Here is a 21845-nt window from a genome sequence, read left to right on the forward strand (position 1 = left end):
TTCTTCTGGCTTTGTCTTGTGGAAGCACTTGGGGCTTATGGTTTAGCCTTTTGTAGCTGAGAAGAAATTTATTGATTTGAATCATTCAGCTTAATTCAATTCTGGACAAGTTTTCTGCCAGAATATTTTTCCTTATTTAAAAAGATCCCTAATGAATAACTGTAGTTGTATATAATGACTCCTGGGAAATACTGGATGCAGTCTCTAGAATCAGTTCTGTGCTGTTTTCGAATGCAGATTGTGAACTTTTGATGTGCATCTCTGAACAGCACCCAGGGTCCCTTGTAGCCATCTGTTTTTTCAAGATGCTCCCACATTAATAAGCTGCATCTTTGGTATTCTGCGGACAGGTATTCAGTGTGCAATTGGTTGGCTGGATAACAACTTAAGTAAATCTGAATGCAGAAGTCTCTCTGCTTTCAGTGCATTGCTGGGACCACAGTGTTGCCAGCAGGAGAAACCAGGTTGTTTGCACCTAGGACATGATATTTTCATCTGGTTTCAAACCCTTACCCTGAAGAAAAGTCTGCATGGCTGGGATTGTGAGTCAAGGAAGGTGACATCCATCCATGGATGTCTCTCAGAAATCGCATTGTGAGGCTTCAAGGTATGCATTTTTTAAGAGATGCACAGCACTTTTCTGGGCTGGAAATGCAAGTTGAAACCAAAACTACCTTTGCTTTCTCCTTTATTTGCCCCCAGCGGTATATAATGTATAGATTCAGGCACGCTCAATTTGATTCTCAGCGTCCTGATTGTGCTCAGAACTCTTGGTGCCAAAAATTACATTTTGTGACTCTTGGTCACAAAAAGTTAAATTCATGGAATGTTTCCAGGAGTCAGTGTCCCTGGTACTTCCCTGCTCTCTGCCTTGCCCCTGCTGCACACAACCAAGAGATGAAAAAAGTGGGAGAACAGCAACTTGTTTCCTCAGGGTCAATACTCACTAGGCAGAACCTGTTGGCATCTTGGCAGGGACAGAAGAATGTTCCTGCCACATGTGGGTTATGTTTTATAACCTGGATTTTGCTTTGCAGTTGGCTGTCCGGAGCTGTCATATCCAAACTGACTGCCTTCATCAGTCAAGACTGATGTACGTGCCCAGAGAAATCAGTTTTCATTTGCATTTGAGCAATGTGACACGTGTCACAGCTAGGAGAAGACAGCTTTGCCATAGGGTAATGCTTGTTGGCTAAGCAATGGCTATAGGTAGTTTTTGGTGAAGGTACCGGTTGGGACCTTGGGACGTTTTGTCTCATTTTCTGGCTTTGTCACTGACTTCCTCAGGCCTTCTTTGGGTTTCATCTCTACATTAACTAATCGGGTAGTTGTGATGTAGTCAGGCTTTGTTGTGGGCTGGGATTGTGGATGCTCAGCCTCCACAGTGAAGGTGACTGGGGTGAAAGAGGCACGCCCTGAACCAGCTTGCTATCAGCTGCTATAATAAAGTTGATAGCAGTCTGTTAATTCATGTGATACTAATTGTGTATTATCCCACCTGTGGTTGATCTCTGAGGCAGCTTCCTTCACCCTGGGCTACAATGCAGCCTTGTTGCCAGCTGAATGCTATACTTGCTTCCTTCACACCTGCCTGGAGCTGTGGTGGTGAGCATCCAGCCCTTTGCCTTCTGAGCCTTCCCAAGGACTGGCTATTTGGGGCTGCTTTCCGTGCTCTGTGGGTAGTGATGGATTTAAGAGCCTGAGGGTATTATTTTTCAAAGATGCTTTCCGAGCCACACTCTAATTGACAAAAGTGACTTATTCTAAGTGTCTCTTTGAAAATGGTGCTCTTGTTCCAAAGCCACTTAAGTGCTTTTGAGAAATCTTTCTGCCTGTTATTGATTGCAGTAGACTGCTTCAGTGGTGTCTAGCCTCATGTAAAGCAGTCTGGATTTAAAGCCTAAATGTTATGTGCCTGGCTAATAAACTGTATTGTAATTAGTACCTTTGGGTGGCAGGAACCAGGGGGAAGCTGAGTGTAAAGGGAATGAAATTCATATAAAAACTGCCTGCGAAGAATGAGTGAAGAACTGTGGAAGGAGATGAAAACATGGCATTTGAAATGGGTGCAGAGGGGATATGTGATAGGAAGAAAATGGGTGTGAAGCTGCAAGGAATACTTTAATAGGCTTATGTTAAAGCGGACAAAGGATCTAGACTAGCAGGTAGTGAGCTTGCATAAAGACTGATCCTTCCACCAGTCGAACAGTCAGAGTTAATGTAACCTGCAGGCCAGTTGACGCAGGTCCCTGTTTTCCAGCTTCCCCTGTGCAAGTTGGACTGGACACATCCCTTGGTTAGTGAGTCTCTGGTTTGGCTTGGTGCTGAGCAATGAATGCAAAGCCATGCCAACTCTGCAGTGGCTGAATTTGGGGTTCCTCCCAGAATTTGTTGTGCCACTGCTGTAAGAGCAGCGGTCCTCTGTGGAAACTTCTCTGATATTGAGCTTTTGCTCATCTCAGGCTTGGGTGGGGTAAGTGGTGGTGACTTCTGCTTTCCTTGCATGTACTCATTGAATTTTTGCAGGGTCTGGTGGTTCTACAGTGAGGGGACCCCGTAAGCTGCTCCATGCCTGCCTCTAACAAGGATTGTTGTTAATACTGCGGACATGAGGTGAAATTCAGCCATCTGTGTGTACAGCCTCAGCAGACGCATTTATTCACTGGCTTTTTGATAGCTCACTTCCCAGTGAACCCCAAGGAACAGTGCTTTCGTCATCTGGCGAGACATCTCGTTGCCTGTATCTGTTTTACAGGGAACGTGCTGAGCTATAACAAGTCTGCAAGTTACAGCTAGATCGCCCAGTTAATTGTTCTTTAACTACAAGATGTTTTTTTAATTGCCTCTGTGTTATTTTTTGAGTGTTATTTTTAAAAAGCGCTTGTAAATCACCTTCTGTTCAGGAGGAAAAGGCTTGCTGTTTCTGAGAAGTGGCAAAATGGGGAGATGGTATGATGGGAGGGGAGGTAACATTGCACAGCTTGTGCTGTGCTCAGGACTGCCCAACTTCAACATGCAAACATCACAAGCTTCCACAGATTTAAGTCACAACTTCCATAGATTTAAGATCACCTTCACGCCCTGACTTCTTGTCTGTTTACACCACACTCTGCCCGCGCTCACCTCCCAACCTGCCCCGTTCTTCGCTGGGAGGTTTGGCGGCAGCAGGCGTGCAGCTCCCCTGCCTGCCCTTGGCTCCATGCAGAACAACGGGGAAGGAGGAACGAGTAGTTTGGGAGCAGGATGACCTGGACAGCTCCTGTGTGGGCTGCAGGGGAGAAGAGTCTCATCATTTTGGGGGCCAGCTTGGGGTACTGGTACTCAACTGCTAGAGACCCCATAATGCCACCCGGAGATGCTTGCAAACATTTTTGAGTTACCACAAAGTGCCGGGGATTGATAATACAATGTGGGCCGTTTCATTAGTTCCCTTTTAAACGGCTTCCTTCCTCCCATCGCTTACTAAGTAAAAGTAGTGTATGTGCCGGTCGATGAGAAATGCCTCTTACTTCTCCCAAAGCCAAGTTCCCATTTGCGGTAGCCAAGCATCCTTGCTGCTGAGCGGGGAGAGGAGCATGAGAGGTATCAGCAGAGCCAGAGCAGATGAGGAGAAAAGTAGCAGGACTTGTCAGAAAACCTCCTCTCTCAGTATACAGCCTTTATATAATCACCGTTGTCCTCCAACCGTGAAAACTGGATTCAGCTTCCATCAAAGCTTTTATTAATGCTGCCTCAGAGTGTCCTGCGTGTGTCACTTCTGCCCTGGTTCTTGCCTGGCAGCTGGGAATGCTGCTGCAAGCAGCTCCGCGGGCCTCTCATTTTTATCTGTGCCGTGGCATGACTCGGATGCAACCCTCACCCCCAAATTCAGCTCTCGATCATAAATTAAGATAACATGAAGTCCTTTGCCTGACAGATTTTCCTGCCAGGCTTGCATTATGGTTCCTGTTGCGGTGAGTGGCCCCGGTTATAGTACACGGCCTTATCTGCAGACAGTGTTGTGCTAGGAGTATTTTATTAGATAAACAAGCAAATTTGCATTGATGGAGGGGCCACAGGGAAACAGAAGTGAGGCTGCTGCTGTGTGACAGGTCAGGATCCTGCCTCTCTGGTGCTTTGACAGCACGTAGGAAGCGGCTTTTTTTTTGCCAGCAGGAGCCTCCCAGAGACGTGCACTTCATCTCTGCTCAGTGTTTCTTCTGATCCATCTGCATAGTGCAGATCAAAGCCCCTCATCTTAAACTGAACCCAGGGTGATGGTGCCCTGTTTGCACAGTCCTGGGTTTATGTGTGGATCGTATCACCAGTCCTGCATGTCACCAAGTGCCTTTTGTGCTGTACGAGTCTGCATTTAAGTTGTTAAATACAGTTTAGATTACTTTTGGTCTGGTGTTGTTCAGCTACTTACCGGACACAAGAAAAAAAGAAAAGGAGATTTATCTCGGAATGTGTCAAAGATGCTCCAGCTGCACTCCCTCGGCCATTTACTTTCACAGAGCTGAGCAGCTGCCTCTTCCTGCAAAGCCCCGCTGCTGCTTGCTTATCCCACGTGGACTGTTCATCCTCCTGGTCTGCAGTGTGCCAGTTCTGCACTGCACTTCTTAAAGCACACAGAAACTCAGTCTGGGATTGAGGTTTGTGCTCCTCGCATGTTTATGATGCGTTATTTTGCTGCCAGTGAAAGTGCCATAACATTTAAAAATAAATCAAGATTCAGATATCTGCTAGCTTCGTTGTACGCGTGCTGCTAAAGAGAAGTGTAGGCTACAAATGGGTTCTGGCACTGGATATATTTATGCAGATACCCTGTCAGAGACTGAAATATCACCTGCATTCACACAGTGAGGAGAATCTTGAACAGCAGGCTTGGAAGAAGAAAGGTTGTGTGGACGCTTGGTTTGTGGCTGCGAAAATATTTTCAGAGATTTGGGCTCGAAAGTTTTGTTTCGTCTTAAAAAAAAACATCTTAGTTGTGATGCTTTATCTGTGTCAGAGCAACAGAAAAAGCCTTTCGAGCCTCTCTAGGAAGTCCGCTGTGGCCTGGTGCTCTGTGCCTGTGTCTATTTCGAGCTGCCCGTGACTCACGCCATCCTGCCGTGACAAGTAACGGCCCCGACAGCCTTTTTGTTCGCACCTCTCCAAATGGGGCAGCACTCCATTGCCCCAGGGGAGGTAGGGAGAGGGGGACAGTCTGTGGTGTCCCGTGCAGAATCCTTGGGAAGCAAATGCAGAAGGTTAACAGCAGCCCGTTGCATGGTTGTTGATTGTAATGACTGCCTGCATTACAGAGGTTAGGTTTTACATATTTGATCTGTATGGAGCCCACTCTTGCTAGACTAGTGGAAAATAGACTTGTTTAGCTTTGCGAGGCACGTGATTTTTTTTAAGCTATTCTGAAATGAACTGTGGGTTTCCATGGGCGTATTGACTCCTGACCAAACAGGTTATCTTCTGTGGGTGCTGCCTGCTCTTTGCGCTGCTTGCAGTGTGCAGTTAGCACTGCACTGCAACGTGCATCTCGCCTCGAGCACGAGTGCATGCTGCTGCTTCTCTCGCTGCATGCTCTAATATCCTTTCTGCTCAAGCCACTGAAAATCCTGGCCTTGAACATGTGCTTAATTCAGACCGTGTAAATAAGCTCAGAGCTGGTCACCAGAATATAAAATAAATTGTCCGCACCAGGCAGCAGAGTGAAGCACAGATCTGAGCTGCACATTCCTCGTGGCACCGGCACAGTAACTTGCAGATTTACTGGTACTGGCCTAGAAACAGCGTAAGCACATGCTGCAGCAGCCAAGCTAACAACACCCTACTTCTCAGCTGCGACACTATTATCCCTGTCACGTGAATGCAAATTTCTATGCAGAGACAATTTCCAGACCTTGTGCAGAGCCAGCTTGGGTGTGTTGGCATCGCCACGCCACCCTTTTTGCTTGCTCTTCTGTTTGCATGCCCAAAGCCAGCGCAGGTGTCAGCAGCTCTGGTGAGAACGTCTTTTATGTTCCCACCGACTTGGCTGGACTGGGAACGGCGTTGAAAGAAGCCATCAGCAGGAGGAGATGGGCCCTCCCGAGGGCCCCACTGGCTATTTCGGCAGGGATGGAGCAGTGAGGTGGGAAGAAGCAATGGGAGCCGATGCTGGGCTCTGAGCTCCCTGCTCTCCTCCTGGCCAGCCAGGGAATGGGCGAAGTGCATAGGAATTGTCCACACTTAAGGAAAATCAACCCGAAATGATCATCATGGTGCTGAAACCGTGGAATGTAAAGAATAAAGACAGGATTTGGCCCTGTCCTGTGTGGCTGCTAGAAGGGAGGACAAGCAACACCTGAAGAAGTGGGTGGAGGCGCGTGGAAGCAGCAGAGCTGTTTGCGGGCCGGTTGCTTTGGCTCTTCGAGGAATCTTATGTTTCCCAGCTCTGTAATGGAGACTGTGGGAGACGGTTCACGTCTGTTTTCCTCTGGGAACAGAGTTGCCAGGCAATTATTTTACACCCTGTAGCACTGCCGACATGTCTCTTCAAGTCCGATCTCTTACCACATAACTGAGAAAATGTATTTTACATTAAAAAGCAGCCTTTAAAAAAGGCCCTTCAGGCATAAAGTCGATGTGTTTTCTATATATAACCCCGTGTTATTAATACAATGAACTTATCTGTAGACTGTGGGTGAATATGACTTATCACTGGAGATACGAACAATATGATGTTCATTTTCAATGCACCGTGTGTATGACTCCGTAGCGGTGCCCCCAGCCTTCAATTCATTTCTTAGTGACAAAGTGGGGCAGTAGTGTGAGGCAGCTTTGCGGATTGTGTTTTTGCTGAGCATTAATATAAAATAAACAGCCTATAGAGAGAACAAATCTACCTTGGGTCAGAAATGCCAAGATCTATAGATCTGGGGCAGACAGGAATGATGAATGTGAGCGAGTAGTATTGAACTGAGCCCAGAATGGCATGACAAAAGCTTCGCTGCGTTTACTTACAGGGGTTGCAATATAAGTTGCTTTGGCTGAAAAAAATTTAAGGTGGTGATTGATTTTGTTGCTTTTTTCCCCTTTTTTAACATAGGTAGTTTATCACTGTATGCATTGTGTGAGATCATTTTCCTCCTTCAACCGTTGAAGAGTGTTTGGGAGGGGACTGAGGATGCCCCTTTAGCCCAGGTCCTTGTGAATGCTGAAATGTCTTTGAAAACCGAGACGGGCACATTTGTGCAGAGTTCCTGGGCTCTGTAAGAAGAGGAAGGAAATGAGGTATATGAGTGTGCAGATAGCACAGGCGTCGTCTAAGTTTACATTACGGTTATCGTATGTTAGGTGGTGCCTTTGCAAAGGCAGCAGGCTGGGTTATGTGGCATTTTGGGATCCCCAGCCCTGCTTGTTGGGAGAGGAAGGCGTGCAGGTGCCCAGACTGATGTAGTTTAGGGTGGTCCAATTGATTTATCTGGTGTAGGCCTACTCTGGAGGAGCACGAAGTTGCAATAAGCACCAATAGCTGCAGACCTGTTGATCTCCTAGCTAAATTTGATGCTGGGCCGATTTCTTGAGTGGGTAAAAAGGGGATCCTGGAGATGGGATGCAGTTAGAGCTGGAAAGGCAGTTCCCGAAGAAGGAGGTGGGATGAGCGAAGGCCTTGAGACCTGAAAAAAGAAAAAGGCCCTGGGGCTGGCAAGCTTGTGTGTGTGCAGTCCTGCAGCTAAAGCTCTCTGCAGGTCCAGTGCCCTGTGGCCTGTTCAGGACCGATCTATAGGAAAGACATGAGGACATGACAGTGACAGGGATCTAGGCAAAGCAGAGCTGTTTTCAGCCCCGGTGCAAACCCGTACGAACCTGTAGCTGCAACGCTGCTCCCACCATGCCTGGGTGCTGGCATTTGGCACAATCACAACACTGCGCTGCCTCTCTCCTCTCACTCCTCTGGACCTGCCTGGTCAGCAGATGGTTTCACACTGTTACCTTCTGGGGATAAAACCCATCTCTCCTTCCTAGGCGCTGGGCCCATGCATCTCGTCTGTCTGACTCTGACTGGGTGGTTGTAACGGCAGGCCTGCAACTATTTCCATCATAGAGCAGAAACTAACTGAGCGTCCTCCTAGTCTGTTCATTCCAGCCGTGACAAAACAGCGGTGTGACTTCCAGCAGCCAGGAAACAGCGAGTTCACAGCTAACAAGGCGGGCTCCTGGCGTGTCCCGCTGTGCTTTGGCAGGAGGCTGTCCGTCTGAAGGCCCCGTGCTGCCGCTCCGTGCCCTGTGGCCCTGCTGGTAAACCAGCAGCCTCGTGGGCTGCGCTCCCCAGTGCTCAACCTGGTCTCAGCGCACAAGGGCTCTTTATAATCCTCGCAGCCTTTCCACGTGACGTCGGTATTTTACAGGGACCTGTCGTGTCTTCTGCAACATTTACATAACTCTCGGTAAATAGAGCTAGTGTCTGGGAGCTGCGATGGCTCCCGGGGAGCAGGCTTGTGAGGAAACGGGCAGCACAGTGCTGGCTTTTCATCCAGCCGTGTCCCGCACGCAAGCCGCAGCCGTTTGGTCAGGTCACAGATTGGGGATTATTTTTCCATGACTGTCAGTGGCTTTGCACGCTCAGAGTTGTTTGCTCGTCTTGGAGTGATTCCCCCTTCTGCCGAACCACGTGTTGGTGGGACCTCAGCTATTGCCGTGCTCCCCTGGGGCCGTGCTGAAGGTGGTGGCTGGGTTTCAGGAGGGCAGGAGGATCTGCACTGGGGCTGTTATGCCTCAGATGGGTGCAGCACTGCCGGCTCTGACCACAGTGCCTTGAACTACAACCCTGGTCATGAGGCGTTTTCAGCTGGGGGATCTGGGAGAGAAGGAGCTCGCCTGCATTCCTAATATTCCTTGCATCTCAGACACTGAGGATGTCTCTTGGTGTGAGTAAGGATCAAAACAGCAGCAGGAGCTCCTCCAGCCCGTTAGCACAGCAGGGCTAGCAGACAGGAACCACGCAGTTCCCAAGGGAAGTCCGAAGGTGCCTGCCTGCTTCTGCCTCTCCATGCTGTTGAGGTCAGCAGCCTCACCCCATCACCTTCTGCTTTAGCAGCTGGAGGCTGTGTCGAGAGCCCAGGTGCACGAAGGGGGTTCCCGTAGCGGGGGGCTGGCTTTGCAGAATTTGTACGCGTTGGCTGCGTGGTGCTGACCGCTGGAGTCCTCCTGGTGTGAGTGCACTGACCCTGCTGGCTCACACCTCGCAGTGAAACCAGCCCCTGCCGTGGGTGATAAATGCAGCTGTGTCACAGCAGTGCCTGGTGGGACAGCCCTGGGCAAAGGGAGGTTTGCACATCTCTCTGCCTTGGTGCACCTCGCCACAAAGATAAAGATGTAGTGGTTTGGGGCTGTGTCTGTCCCCACCTGCTCCGCTGTGCCTCCGTAGCTCCCACGGGGGGTTGGCAGTGGTGATATTGCTGTTCCATGTGTGCTTAAGCACTGCTGGCTGAGCAGCGTGGCCGAGGTCACTGCAGCAGGGACAGGCTGTGCTGTGCCCTCTGGAAAGGGTCAGCATTTTGCCTGGTGAATCACGGTGCAGTTTCACCCCAACAGGTAGTGCCTCCCCATTTCAGATGGAGCCATGGTGTCCTCTCCCTTTGACCCACACGTCTTTGCTTGGGTTTGGCGTGGGGAAGAATGATTGCATTGTCTGCAGTCAGGGGGCTGGATTTTTAGGGTTTTTGTTTGGTTGCTTTTGACCTTGTTCATCTCTTGGCTCTTCAGTCCAGGACGATTACAGCACTGGCACAAAATGGCCACTGCCTGTATGGGACAAAGGCTGGATTTTCAAAAATCATGAACACCGCCTAGTTTTGTAGACCTGACTGTGACACTTCTCAGGTTGAGGTTCGGGGGCTTTTGCTGGTGCAGAGCAGCAGAAGGGGGCTGTTTCTGTTCTTCCCTTTTGTGGCTGCTGGGGCTGTCTTTGTCCAAGCTGTGCCCTGGTATCCCCTAGCACAGGCTAGCTGCCCCCGGACAAGAGCTGCTGTCAGAATACTTTAAAGTCGGTCAGGCTGGCTCCTGCTTCGTGAGGTTTATCAGCAAAGATTTTCAGTGCCTCCAGTGGGAGGCTATTTTTGTTCTGTCCAGGGGCTACCTTCTGCTGTAAGGTCTTTATAACATGGTGGTTTTTTTCTTTTATAATGTGTTTTTAACGAGCAGAGAAACCTGCCTGTTTAAGGACAACCTTAAACGTCTTCATCTTTTGCAGTCTGAAAAACGAGGTAGTCTTTTATCCAAGGTAAACATTTTTGGCATTTCTGTGACACTTTCTTTTTTTTTTGTGATTTTCCTGTATGAAACGGACACGGCTATAGACAGGAGAATGTGCTGAGCCTTCTCCCTTGAGCAGGGATGACAGCGAGCGAGGCACCCAACGTTTCGTCTCCCCGCTTTGATCCGTGCTTTGACTGCCGCATAAAACCCACGTTGTGTTTCGTTGCTCCGAATAATCAGAACTGGATGACATCTCAGGAGAGCAGCCGGTCCGTTTTCCTGCCCTTTGGCGAGATCAGTCGTACCTGTGTTGTTCCTGACAGATGCTGGCCTGTGTTCTTTTTAAAGAGCTCTGCAGCCTCTCCAGGCAGCCTGTTTCCCTGTTTGACAACCCTTGCCAGAAGAAGGCTGTTTTCCCCCCAACCTTGCGTTTAACCTGAATCATCTGTGCTGCAGTTTAAGCCTGTCGCTGCTTGTGCTGCCCATTTTGAAGACAAAGAACAAATCACTCCTTTCTGCGGCAATGTGAAGTATTTGAAGACTATTCTTGTACCTCTTTCATGTTAAATAACAGCTATTTGTTCAATTTTTCCTTCTTTGTTGTAGATTGAGATCTTCTATGTAAATCTTAATTTGCTAGTCTTCTCCAAACTGTCCTGCAATTGAAGATCCAAGTCATTAACCAATTCACAGTTTAAGCCGTTTGCTCGGTGTTTTATTTAAATACTTCAATAGAAGCATTCTCAGCCGGCCAAATTGCCTATTTGTGCGTCGCTGTTCTCTGACTGACTTCGTGGCCTCGTGCTGGCCTGCGAGCCAAGTACCCACACGGTTTTCTGATGCTCAATAACCGCGGTTCTGCCCAAGAGGAAGATCAGGTGCCTCGTGTGATGTGTTGCTTGGGGCGGTTTTGCGTTGGTCCTATGGGACGGTGTTTTAGGAATGTGAAGGCTGAACGGTCAGATGGAAAGGAGCCCTAAGAGATGCTGACTGATCACGGAGTCTCAGGGCTCTGTAAGCACCCGAAATGTGGATATTGATGTGTTAGGAGTTTGGAAATGAACATGTGTGAAGGTGGTTATACACAAGTGGTAGGTCATGAAGTGTCCCTTGCTATTAGGACCTTCCAGCAGGGCTGCGTTTGAACTTGGAGGTGAGCTGCTACTGTGCTGGGTTTGGATGTCCTTGTTTCTGGCTGTAAGGGAGAGTCGAGGAAACTTACACTTTAGCAGGGCATACGACGAGGACAGGAAGCAGTTTGTGTTCCCTTTCAGTAACTCTATCTGGATTTCTCTGTTGTAGGTGAGCGTTTTAACCACCTTGGAGCGGCGATTCAACCTGCAAAGTGCTGACGTGGGTGTCATTGCCAGCAGCTTCGAGATCGGCAACCTGGCTCTCATCCTTTTTGTGAGCTACTTCGGAGCCCGAGGACACAGACCACGCTTGATAGGATGTGGAGGGATAGTCATGGCCTTGGGCGCCCTGCTGTCTGCATTGCCTGAATTTCTGACCCACCAGTATGAATACGAATCTGGGGAAATACGCTGGGGAGCCGAAGGGAGGGATGTGTGCGCTGCCAACGGGTCCACCAGCGATGAGGGACCAGACCCGGACCTTATCTGCAGGAATCGGACTGCTACCAACATGATGTACTTGCTGCTCATCGGAGCACAGGTCCTCCTGGGCATTGGTGCTACCCCCGTCCAGCCCCTGGGAGTTTCCTACATTGATGACCACGTGAGGCGGAAAGATTCTTCTCTGTACATAGGTGAGGCTCGCTGAACTTCTCGCTGAAAGTTTTCCTTGAGGGCAGGCGTGTCCCTTTTGTCGTATTTGTTGGCGGTGGAAGGGATGCCTTGACGTTTCTTCTCTGTGTGCATCTGTGCCTGGGAAGGTAACGAAGCACTGGGCTGTACCGAAGTGGTTGGTAAGCAGCAGGGAAGCACACTGATACTTTCCTTTATTGGAGCAGTGGTAGGGGTTGACAGCTGTGGTAGTTATTAGTGGGTAATTAGAAAGATGCTTACTCCTTTTATTATGTGTTCCCGTATTGCTTTAAATTCTGATATTGTTTGTTTACGGTTGAGCTTTAGCTGAAGAATTTCCAAGTAGCATACTTGGTGATAACTTTTTTGTCCCAAGACTCCCCAGTTCCTTTTCCCTTCTGAAGCACCTGACTGCATCTGAGCAGTCCTTGCTGTATTAGGAGACAGAGAAGAGATGAATGCCATGGCACTACCACCATCACATTTCAGCAAGCAAGTGCCTGGTATGGAGGAGGTGCTGCGACCCAGCGTGCTGTGGCAGGACCCCAGATAATGTGATTCCTGTAATGAAACGGGATGCAGAAGCTGATGATGTCTATTTTGAGATCTGGTGAGCCTAGAGTCGAGCTCATGATTCTGGTGATCATGTTGCAAAATCATTCCAGATGGCTAAGATAGGAAATTTGGGTTCAGTTACCCAGTCAAACATCTCTACTATTTCAGTAAAGTTCTCATGGGTTTCAGCAGTCGTACCCTCTGCAACAGGTTTACAGAGGATGCTGTGGGTGAAGCTGTTCTCTGGGGGGGGGGGGGGAAAAAATAACTCAGTGGCTTGGCTCATTCTTCTTTCTTCAGGACTTGTTACCAGGTAAATGGCTCCAGTGCATTAAATTACAATAAAAGTGAAGTATGTGCTGCTGTTAATGTGTTCCTTCTGCAGTTGTTAGTAGAGTTTTTAATAACAAAAACTGCGTGCACTTGTGCCTTCATCCCTCACTTGGCTTTTAAACATCAGCTAAACAGATGGTCCCATTGGTAGGTAGTCTTTTTTCTAAGACACGCGCCAAGTTCCCAGCCATAACTGAATACAGCTGTCAACCAAGGCTGGGCAGTCCCACTGATTTTCTGAAAGGTCCTAAATGTCTTGGGATGGTGCAGAGGCCTGTTGGAACGACTGACTGTATAGCACGGTATGGCATTGCTGGGTGTATTTCTACCTGGCTTAGATGTTCTTCTACATATTCAAAGTGTGTCTGTTTTCCTGTAACTGGCCATAAAATGCTAGTATTTCTGTTACTGGTTGTTATTAACCTTCACTTGGTTCTGTAAGTGCTTGTAAGGGATCCTCTGGATAGAGCAGGGTGATACATAAAACGCAAGGTACTGTGCAACCCAAAGGTGAATAATGAGACTAAATTCACTGGGGCAACTTTGCCAACACCATAAATGATGAGTTGGAATTAAGAGCGATTCTAAGATTATCTATTATAAATAACTATATGGAGGAGCAGCAACTTCTTTCAGGCTGTTCCACGGGCATTTTTGAAGCAATGCTTCATATCTGAGAACAGGAGTAAGGAGGGTGCGTAAGAGGAAGCATTAGGAAAAGTGATTCTTTTTGTTCCTTAGATACATTCATCTTGCATGCTAAAATACCTTCTTTAAAGTTGGCAGCTCAACTGTAGCTGGGAAAATACAGCCAGAAAAAAATGATTTCTGCTTCCTGTGTGCAGTTTCATGATTTTTCCTTCACATACTCGGTTCTAACCATGCAGCGTTCCTTTCTGCAAGTAGAACGTATCATAATCATAAAATCATGATCTGGACTTCTATATATAAATTATGGGTTGCAGAACAGTGCATGTGCGTGCACGCTCAACCAATCAGCTGATTGAATGAAGTTTAATGTTAGTCCTATCCCGAGCTATCCATCACAAGTAGGTTTTTGGATAGAGGATGATTAATTCTTACATCAAACTGCAATCAATTTGGTTAGTGAAAATAAATGCTATCAGGAAAAAAATGAACAGGAAAAATGTATTCTGTGGATGAATATAAGTGGCGAGCGTGCTGGTGGAAATACGTGTCTTCTCAGGTTTGTGAGTGCTTGAGAGGTGGCCCAATTCCATAGTTTAAGACGCCGTTTGAGAATTATGTGCTTGGATTTGTGTTTAACTGATTGTTGTTGTTGATGTCGTCAATGCAATTTTCAGTGGCCTTAGAAAGCTGGCTGAGCAGCTTACCCGCTTCATTCTCCTGTTTCACAGAGGAAATAACTGCAGTGTGTACTGTCACTGGGCTATGTTTATAGCAGTTTTCTTTCTCATAATAGCACGCTCGCTCAGTAGGGGCTACTCTGCGTGTGACCGGATGAAACGTTTTTGGGTGAGTTCCCTCAGTTTAAATTAGGAGCATATCTGGCATAGGCTGTTCCCTCAGGATAGAAACTAATTAATAACAGTGGTAATAGTCTGGCCAAGCTCTCCATCGTGGCAGGGAAGAAATGATCAGATTGACCAGGCCGTGCTGTCTTCAGTATATTGCTGCTGTCAGGTATGGATGGGCTGCATTTGGGCTCTGTTGTAGCTGGGGGGAAGAAAGAGTCTCTTACCTGACAGCTTAGTGCCAGTAATTGTTCACCTGCAATAAATTTCCTCTTCTGTCCCAAGGCAGTGAATTAGACGGAACTAAACCCATGCACTGCATTTTTTCCTTCCCTACGAGTTGTGCAAGAGTTCAGTGGAGTACCTTCAGATAGTCTCCTACAACCTCCGTGCAGAGAAGCAACAACACAGGAACACTGCTCTGTGTAACAAAAACAAACAAAAAAAGAAACCACAACTTTTTGTGTGTGTTAATATAAATGTGTGTATGCAGAAGAATGCAGATGTGTTACTACACGGGATTTAAAGTGGAACTTTTGTTACTAGTGAAAGTAAAGCCAATAGCATCTGTGAAATAGAATACATTTACAGCCCCAAAGTCTGTGAAATCCTGCACACTGTGGTTTCCCTGCAATGACATGCACACACGAGATAAGCAGTGCCCCTCTGCTGTGCACGCTTTGAAGGCAGAGGCTGTTCAGGCTTGTGCTCTTCTTCCAAGGAAGTAGAGATTGATGGAGTTTCGTAATTAGAGAGATAGGGTGAACTACTACGGGAAATATCTCTGTGGCACGGGCTGCTGACATGTAGCTTCATGTTTCTGGAGCTAACAGCAGTTACGGGAGGCTTTTTGATGCCTGCTAAAAAACTCAAACAGATTCTGTTGCTGTAGTAACCAGCCCTAGGAAAAGGGCTGTGCTGTGGTAACTGAGGGCAAATCGAATCAGAAAGATACATGCACATGAGCACACGCCAAGGGATGTCCAAAGAAAACACATTTGTGCTGTAACAGCGTTTGGAAGGTAGCAGGACCGTGTCTGCTCCCACTAACGATGGGAAATGCATTCCCTTCCATTTCAGCAACCAAGAGCCTGCTCAACCAAGAGCAAATGTCATGAAGTTGGCAATAATCGCAAAAATGAGAAAATGTAGGAGTTTCTTAGCTGTTTGAAGTTGAAGTCTTCTGTTATGGTGCTCTTCTCTCTCTTTCTGCTGTTGTAGACTCCAGAACTCCAGTTCAAAGATTTCAAATCGAGCAGGATAGTGCTACCTGCATTTATTGGCATTTGGCATAAGCAGCCCCTCCGAGGGGAGGAGTTCCTTGCTCCCACAGACTGCAGGACTCATTGCTGCAGTTACGCTAATGTTAAAATCCCCTCAATTTGTGGCATTGTTTGCTATAAAGGGGGAAAAGTATATTGAGGACTCCTTACTCCACAGTTCCTTTTTGTACCCGCTAATGACTCACTTGACATTTCCCTCCTCAGTGCCTCTTCTGCTAGCTCTTGCGAAGTTCTGTGGAAATCGATGAAGACTTTGTCACTAAGAGGGGGATCAGAGGCATCACGGAGCTGATCCAGGGGAAAAATGACAGCGGTTGTATGGATTTGCTGCCTCCCAGATGAGCAAGAGCTCGCAAGTGGTTTCTGGTCACTGGAGTGCCCACGTTGGTGTCAGCAGCGGTTTGTGTGTTCAGGTAGGGCCGGGGCAGGGATGTGGCAGGTGAATGTTGTTGGCAGTCCCCTTATGCACCTTCTGGGCTTCCTGCAGCTTTTAACATTTGCTGCTGAAGCTGTAGCATCTCATCTAGAACACAGTTACCTGCAAAGCACAATGAATAGCTCAGGGAGCCGGTATTTGATCTGGGACAATTAAAGGCTGCATTTTAGGGAGGAAGTCGCTATTATTCTGTCTCCTGTTGATGGAGGAAATTGATATTGATGTTGGAGGGGGGCAGTGCCGGGCTGCGTGGCACTTGGCTCATTCAGAAGAATGCTGTGTTGGTCTTTAACGTGCCAGGGACTTTCATCAGGTTCTCCCAGGCTGTCTCAGTGTTTAACTTCACATCCACATGCCCCACATGTTCAGGACAGAGGACTGGAGTCCTGGTGACTCGCTGAAATGGCTCTAAGAGGAAGACTGACTTCAGGGAAGTCCCAGAAAGGGCAAGTCTGAGCCAGAGTAAGTGATGAGGAGTGATGAGTGCTCCTCTGTCGGCAGTACAAGGGTGTGTGCCTGACCTTGGTGTGCTCTGGGGAATACAGCCGTTCTTGGTCTGCTTCATGGTGGGGTGGAGGAGCAGAAAAATAGAGAACTCAGCGCTGCTGCATGCCTCCCTTTAGCTGCATTCTTCTGCCTCATCTTCCAGGCTTCTGTCTGGTCTGTGCTGTGTGTATTTGGGTTTATCTTAGGGCTGTTCCCACTGCTGACCCCAGCGTAAGAGGCAAACTCAACAGGTTGGTGTTCTGTGCCCAGTTCTGCCCAGATGGGACTCAGCAGCCCCAGGAAAGGGGACAGGGCCCAGCGCCGTCACTGCTGGCTCTGACCTTTGCAGGGGTTATTTTGCATCGGACGGGTGGAACCGCTTTTGGTTTTGCCACCACAGTTGCAGAGCAGTGCTCGCTCTCACTTCTGGGGCCTTTCTTGCTTGCTGTGAGCATCAACTCAAGATTTGCCGCAGAGGAAGATAAATGTGCCCTAGTTGGAATCTTGCTGTCTCCAGGGATAAATTTGTCCATTTGAAAAATCACTTATGGTAGCTTACGTCAGTCAAAATGACAGCAACCATTGTGTTTTGGAGAAGCAGGAGCGTTTTTGCTACTGACAAGAATTAAATCTGAGCGTATCTATAGCAGTGAGTTAATAGCAAGTTATCAGCGTAAGATGCTGAAATCATCAGAGTTTGAGTCAACATTTTGCGTGTGGCAATACAAAGGAATCGTACTCAGATTTCTATTAGGAAGCGCGTGTTGGCAAGCTAAGCAGTTGCTGTGAACCTTGAAACCATTCATCTTCTGTGTATCTGCTGTTACGTATGGTAGGGTTCATCAATAAATAACTACAGAAGAGAAAAAAGAACAAAAGGGGGCTTCTGATTTTAAAAGCAAAATTAAAAATATGGTTCGTGACACTAAAGAAAAAGCCATAAAAAGCAGAGAGCAGAAAACTTTAACCGTCTAAAGGGCAACCTGTGTCTAATGTGCCCCATTGTCTAATGTCCTTGTGTACAACTTAGCACATTTGGAGGAGTGTAGAATGAGCAGTCAGTGGTGGCACCTTTCATGGTAGAAAAATAATGAATAAGTGTCTCCTATTTATTCTGAAGCCTAACAGTTCTGTTTCCTGGGGGACACAGCATGTAATGCTGGGAAACATGAATATTTTGGAGCTGAAAGCAGATTGAGCAGATGATCGGGCTTTCATGCTGGAAGCATGTTCTGTTCTGCACGTAGCTTGGTTTCTGCAGCGTGAGAGGTGCTATTTAAAGCTGGTGAGGACCCTCGTTCCCTGCAGAAATGTGTTGAGATGGGCATTGTTTCGTCCCTTCTCAGTTCTTTAGAATATTTTCTCATCCTCAGATTCCCTCTCCCCCTTACCTCTGGGTGCTGCTTTCCTGAGCTCACCTTGTTAAACCTCAGCCAGCCTTGTGCTTTCCTTAGCCCTTTTCCTTTCGGAGCACACTTCTCCCGTGTCTTTCATAGGGGATTTCAGCTGACATTTCCTATTTGCTGTATACCTTCCGCATGCCTGCTGAGTACCTGCAAGTTTGGTGAGGTTGTCCACCTCCACGTGGGCACGTTTGCTTGCAGTGTGAGCTCTTGTTCCAGAGAATTGTTTTTCTCCCCGCTGGGGTGTGCAGTTCTATAGGTACGCAGTATTTTTAGCCTACAGATTTGACAGAATTTTGTCATCGTTTTGTTCGGTAAGTGCATCCTCCTACAGATGATCTGGGGAGCCATTCCTTTCTGCCACAGACTCCAAAGGGCTGAGAAAGACAGGGTATTAACACAGCACTGAAAGGAGAGTGGTTGCCAACGTGAGTGCTGTGATGCCTGTTCATTACTGAGAGATGTCTTCGCATCAGATTCCCTTCTTGTCTTCCCCATGGACTAACTCCAATCAGTTTAAATTGCATGGCTTCATGTGGATATACCACTATTAACTGGTCTGGCCTAACCCACTGATCCATTGATAACCTGCAGCCTTTTATAATAAATTATCCCCTTTTGGGGAGAGATCTCTGACTTCATTCGCTGTGTGTCAGCAGGGCTGGCTTGGTTACACATGGCCCCTTTTACAGTGCCCGTGATAATATCCTGGAAAATTAAATGGAAACCTAAACAAGTGTGTAGGGTGTCTTAGAGCAGTAACAATAATCAATTAACAGGAATAACCTTCCAACTGCAGGCAGGAAGGCTGTTGAGAAAGGCGGCATTTATTCAATTAAATGTCTATATGCACAAAGTCATAACTGCTGTGGGCTCCATTATTTTACAGCAAGTGCTCCAGTTACCTTAACCTTCTGCTAATAGCCTTTTTTTCATTAAGAGTTGAGTAAATAAAGCTTGGCTCCAACACAAATGAATTTGAGATCGTACTGAGGGTGGGAGCTGTTTCCCTGTTACTCTGTGCTCTGTCTACTTCACAACCCACTTTTGACTTCAGGGATTTGCTGATTTCAGTGTCTTTTTAAAATAATTTATTTTTTGAACATGTTGATTTCTCTGTCATGTATTTAAAACAGTTTTCATCTGACAGCATCATGAGGTACATCATTTCTGTGGCAGCCTCTTTGAAGCAGTGCCCTGGGAGAGAGCTGTTTGTCATTTCAATGGCAGACATGCAGAGGACGGTACGTATTAGTTCTAAGATCATAACATTAATTAAATAGATTGGAAGGTGCTGAGCTGACCATGTCAAGAACTGAAGGCCGTATTGTACCTCCTTAATGGCACAAACATCAGCCAGAGCCAACATGTCATCCTGCGTGTTGCCATCAGAGGCTGCAGGAGCCAGCCAGGACAAGGTGCAGGGTTTGCCCCATTGCCAGCATGAATCAGGGCCCTGGCCTCAAAGCAGTGGTGATTATTTTTTGCATGATACTGAGGCTTGTGTTGTCCTGTTCTCTCACCAAAACAATTTGGTATGGAGAGTATTTTAGGATTTGTCAGAAATGATTATCCTACTCATCCTCACCCAAGTGAGCAGAAGACAGCTTCCATGAATTTTGCTGTACCACTGTAACCTTGCAATAAAAGAAGGTCAGTGAACTGGATGGCAGGGGGAATGGTGTTAAAAGATAATCACTGCCTTAAAGTTGCAAGCAGATACTGCTCTCCTTTGTATCCTGACATGCACATGTACTGCCTGGTGTCAGCAGGCCTTAACAAAACGTACCCTGCTGCGCAGAGGGGCAGGCAGGGGCTCAGGGCAGCTTGCTCAGCTCTGTTACTGCTGCTCTCGGTCTCATTGAGTGATGTCTGCTGCCTTGTGAGCCTCGGGGAAGGCTTGCCTGCATGGCTGCATGCCTACGGCTAGCTATTGCGTGTTTATGTTCAGGATAAGGTGCTTCACAGAAGTGTGTAAGTAAACTCAAAACTTTCACAGAAGCTCAATTTGCTTGTGAGCTCATGAGCAAGCCCATGACCTGTGTTGCTTGTCACTTTCCATAGGCTTTTTTTACTTGCTACAAGAGCCAGTGTGTCATTTTTGTTGGCTGAACCATTTTTATTTTTTTTTTCCCTTTGAAGGGGAGAGGTTGCAGCATGTTGGCTGGAGCTGGGTGCCTGGCCTGTCGGGGTTCACACCCTTTGCATGCAAGATAGCGCTTATCTGAGTGACCTAAGTGTTTGGTTTTGCTAAGTCTGGCAGTGCCACGGCACAAACACACGTGTCAAGCAGTGATCTCTCCCCAGCACGGCAGCTAAATGCAGCAGAGCGGCTGTAGGAGCAGGGCTGGAAGGAGCTTTTCCCTGGGGCTGGGAGGGAAGGCCAGCCCTGGGATGAGACTGCGCAAGGCTGTGTGTGTTAACTGGCACGAGACATCCGAAAGGTGCCTGAGCAACGTGTCAGGCTCAGTATGTGAACCTGTCTAATTAGAAATTAATGGTGCTAACAGCACAGGAACAGCTGTGACATGAATCAAAGGTGTGAGGTAGCCCAGCAGTGCATGTTTCTGGGGCAGAGCTGCTGTAGAGCCATTGGTGTGGTCCCATCAGCTACAATAGTCCAGTCACCCCGAATGGACTGACCTGGAAGAAAAATGATGAAATCCAGTGGTGAGCACCATATTAAATAAATAACATCCAGAATGCTTTGTGGTGGTGTTATAAGCCAGTCAGAAGAGCTCATTGATTGGGAGTCCATCCCTGGGGGTGTGTGCAGGCTCAGGAAAGTCAGGCAAGGCCGTGTATGCACGGGTGGGTGATGAACTCAACCCTCCCACCTGCAGGTTTGTCACCAGGAGCCCGGTGCTGGGATTTAACCTCCCGACGATCTGACTCCTGATTTTGGAACCGTGTTTGCTGTGCTGGCAGGACAGCCGCCTCTAAGCTCGTGCCAAGGTGTTTCCCCACTGACTAACTTGTCACAGCTCTCAGATCAGCCGCATCTTCCCACCCAGCTCTGCTGTCACGAAATGCTGAGTAAAGGACCTAGGCTGAGTCTGGGAAAGGTGAAATCGGCCATTAGCTGCACCCCAGAGGCTCCCGCAGGGAATGGTACAGTACAGGTATAAAACAATGTTCCTCTGTCGCATACACGGTTTGGTTCACCCTGGGAGTAAGCTTAGGGCTTTTTTGGTCTTTTTTTTTTTTTTTTTTCCATGGAGGAAAATCTCTGGCTTTGCCTTAGGGATTGAGGTTTGGTCCCTAAATTTCTCCTTTGAATTTTGCTGTTTTGAAAGCACTCGGAAACTTTTGGCAGATTTCTTTGTGCCAAGCCATTTCGTTAACTGTGCTGCTAATGAGGCATTTGGCTTCTCCTTAGAGGAAGCCTGCCCTCGCTTAGTCCCCTTTTGATTTCAGTAATAGCAATTTTGTCCGGAGGAGGCTATCCAAATGTGGCCCTTTATTAATTAATACGTGAGGATCTCGGTAGTTTCTCAGATGGGTGTTAACAGCACGTCACTGACTAATACCTCAGAGCACTTCTCTGCACCTAGGCAAGACTCTTAAAAGGTGCTGAATCCAAACAAAGGCAACAGATCGAAGCAACGGGGGAAATCCAAGAGTTTAAACAGGTAGGAAAACAAGACGCACTGTGTAGCTCTTTCCTTCCTGTCTGCCTCTGTGTTTTCCCTGCAGTTTGCTTTACATTGCTGTCTTCAGTGTTAGACAAAACATTCCTGCTGCAACCGCTTGTACAAGACAGCGATGTTGCTTATTAGAGTTGAAAAGAAATAATATTAAGAGGGGGGAAAAAAAGACAACTGGGACAACTTTCCTGCGTTAGTCATTGCTGCAGAGACCAATTA

At 47.5% G+C, this 21845-nt stretch overlaps 1 protein-coding gene across 1 annotated transcript in view; it reads left to right on the plus strand.

Moving 5' to 3' along the window:
- Window positions 1-21845, plus strand: part of SLCO3A1 (solute carrier organic anion transporter family member 3A1) — a 122974-nt gene that overhangs the window by 11203 nt on the left and 89926 nt on the right. Inside the window, exon 2 of the mRNA XM_035335763.1 lies at window positions 11524-11989. Within this exon, the coding sequence (XP_035191654.1) occupies window positions 11524-11989 (466 nt within the window). The remainder of the gene's footprint in view (window positions 1-11523; window positions 11990-21845) is intronic.

This window comes from Oxyura jamaicensis, chromosome 10, assembly GCF_011077185.1.
Source record: "Oxyura jamaicensis isolate SHBP4307 breed ruddy duck chromosome 10, BPBGC_Ojam_1.0, whole genome shotgun sequence".
In the NCBI taxonomy this organism is placed as follows: Eukaryota; Metazoa; Chordata; class Aves; order Anseriformes; family Anatidae; genus Oxyura; species Oxyura jamaicensis.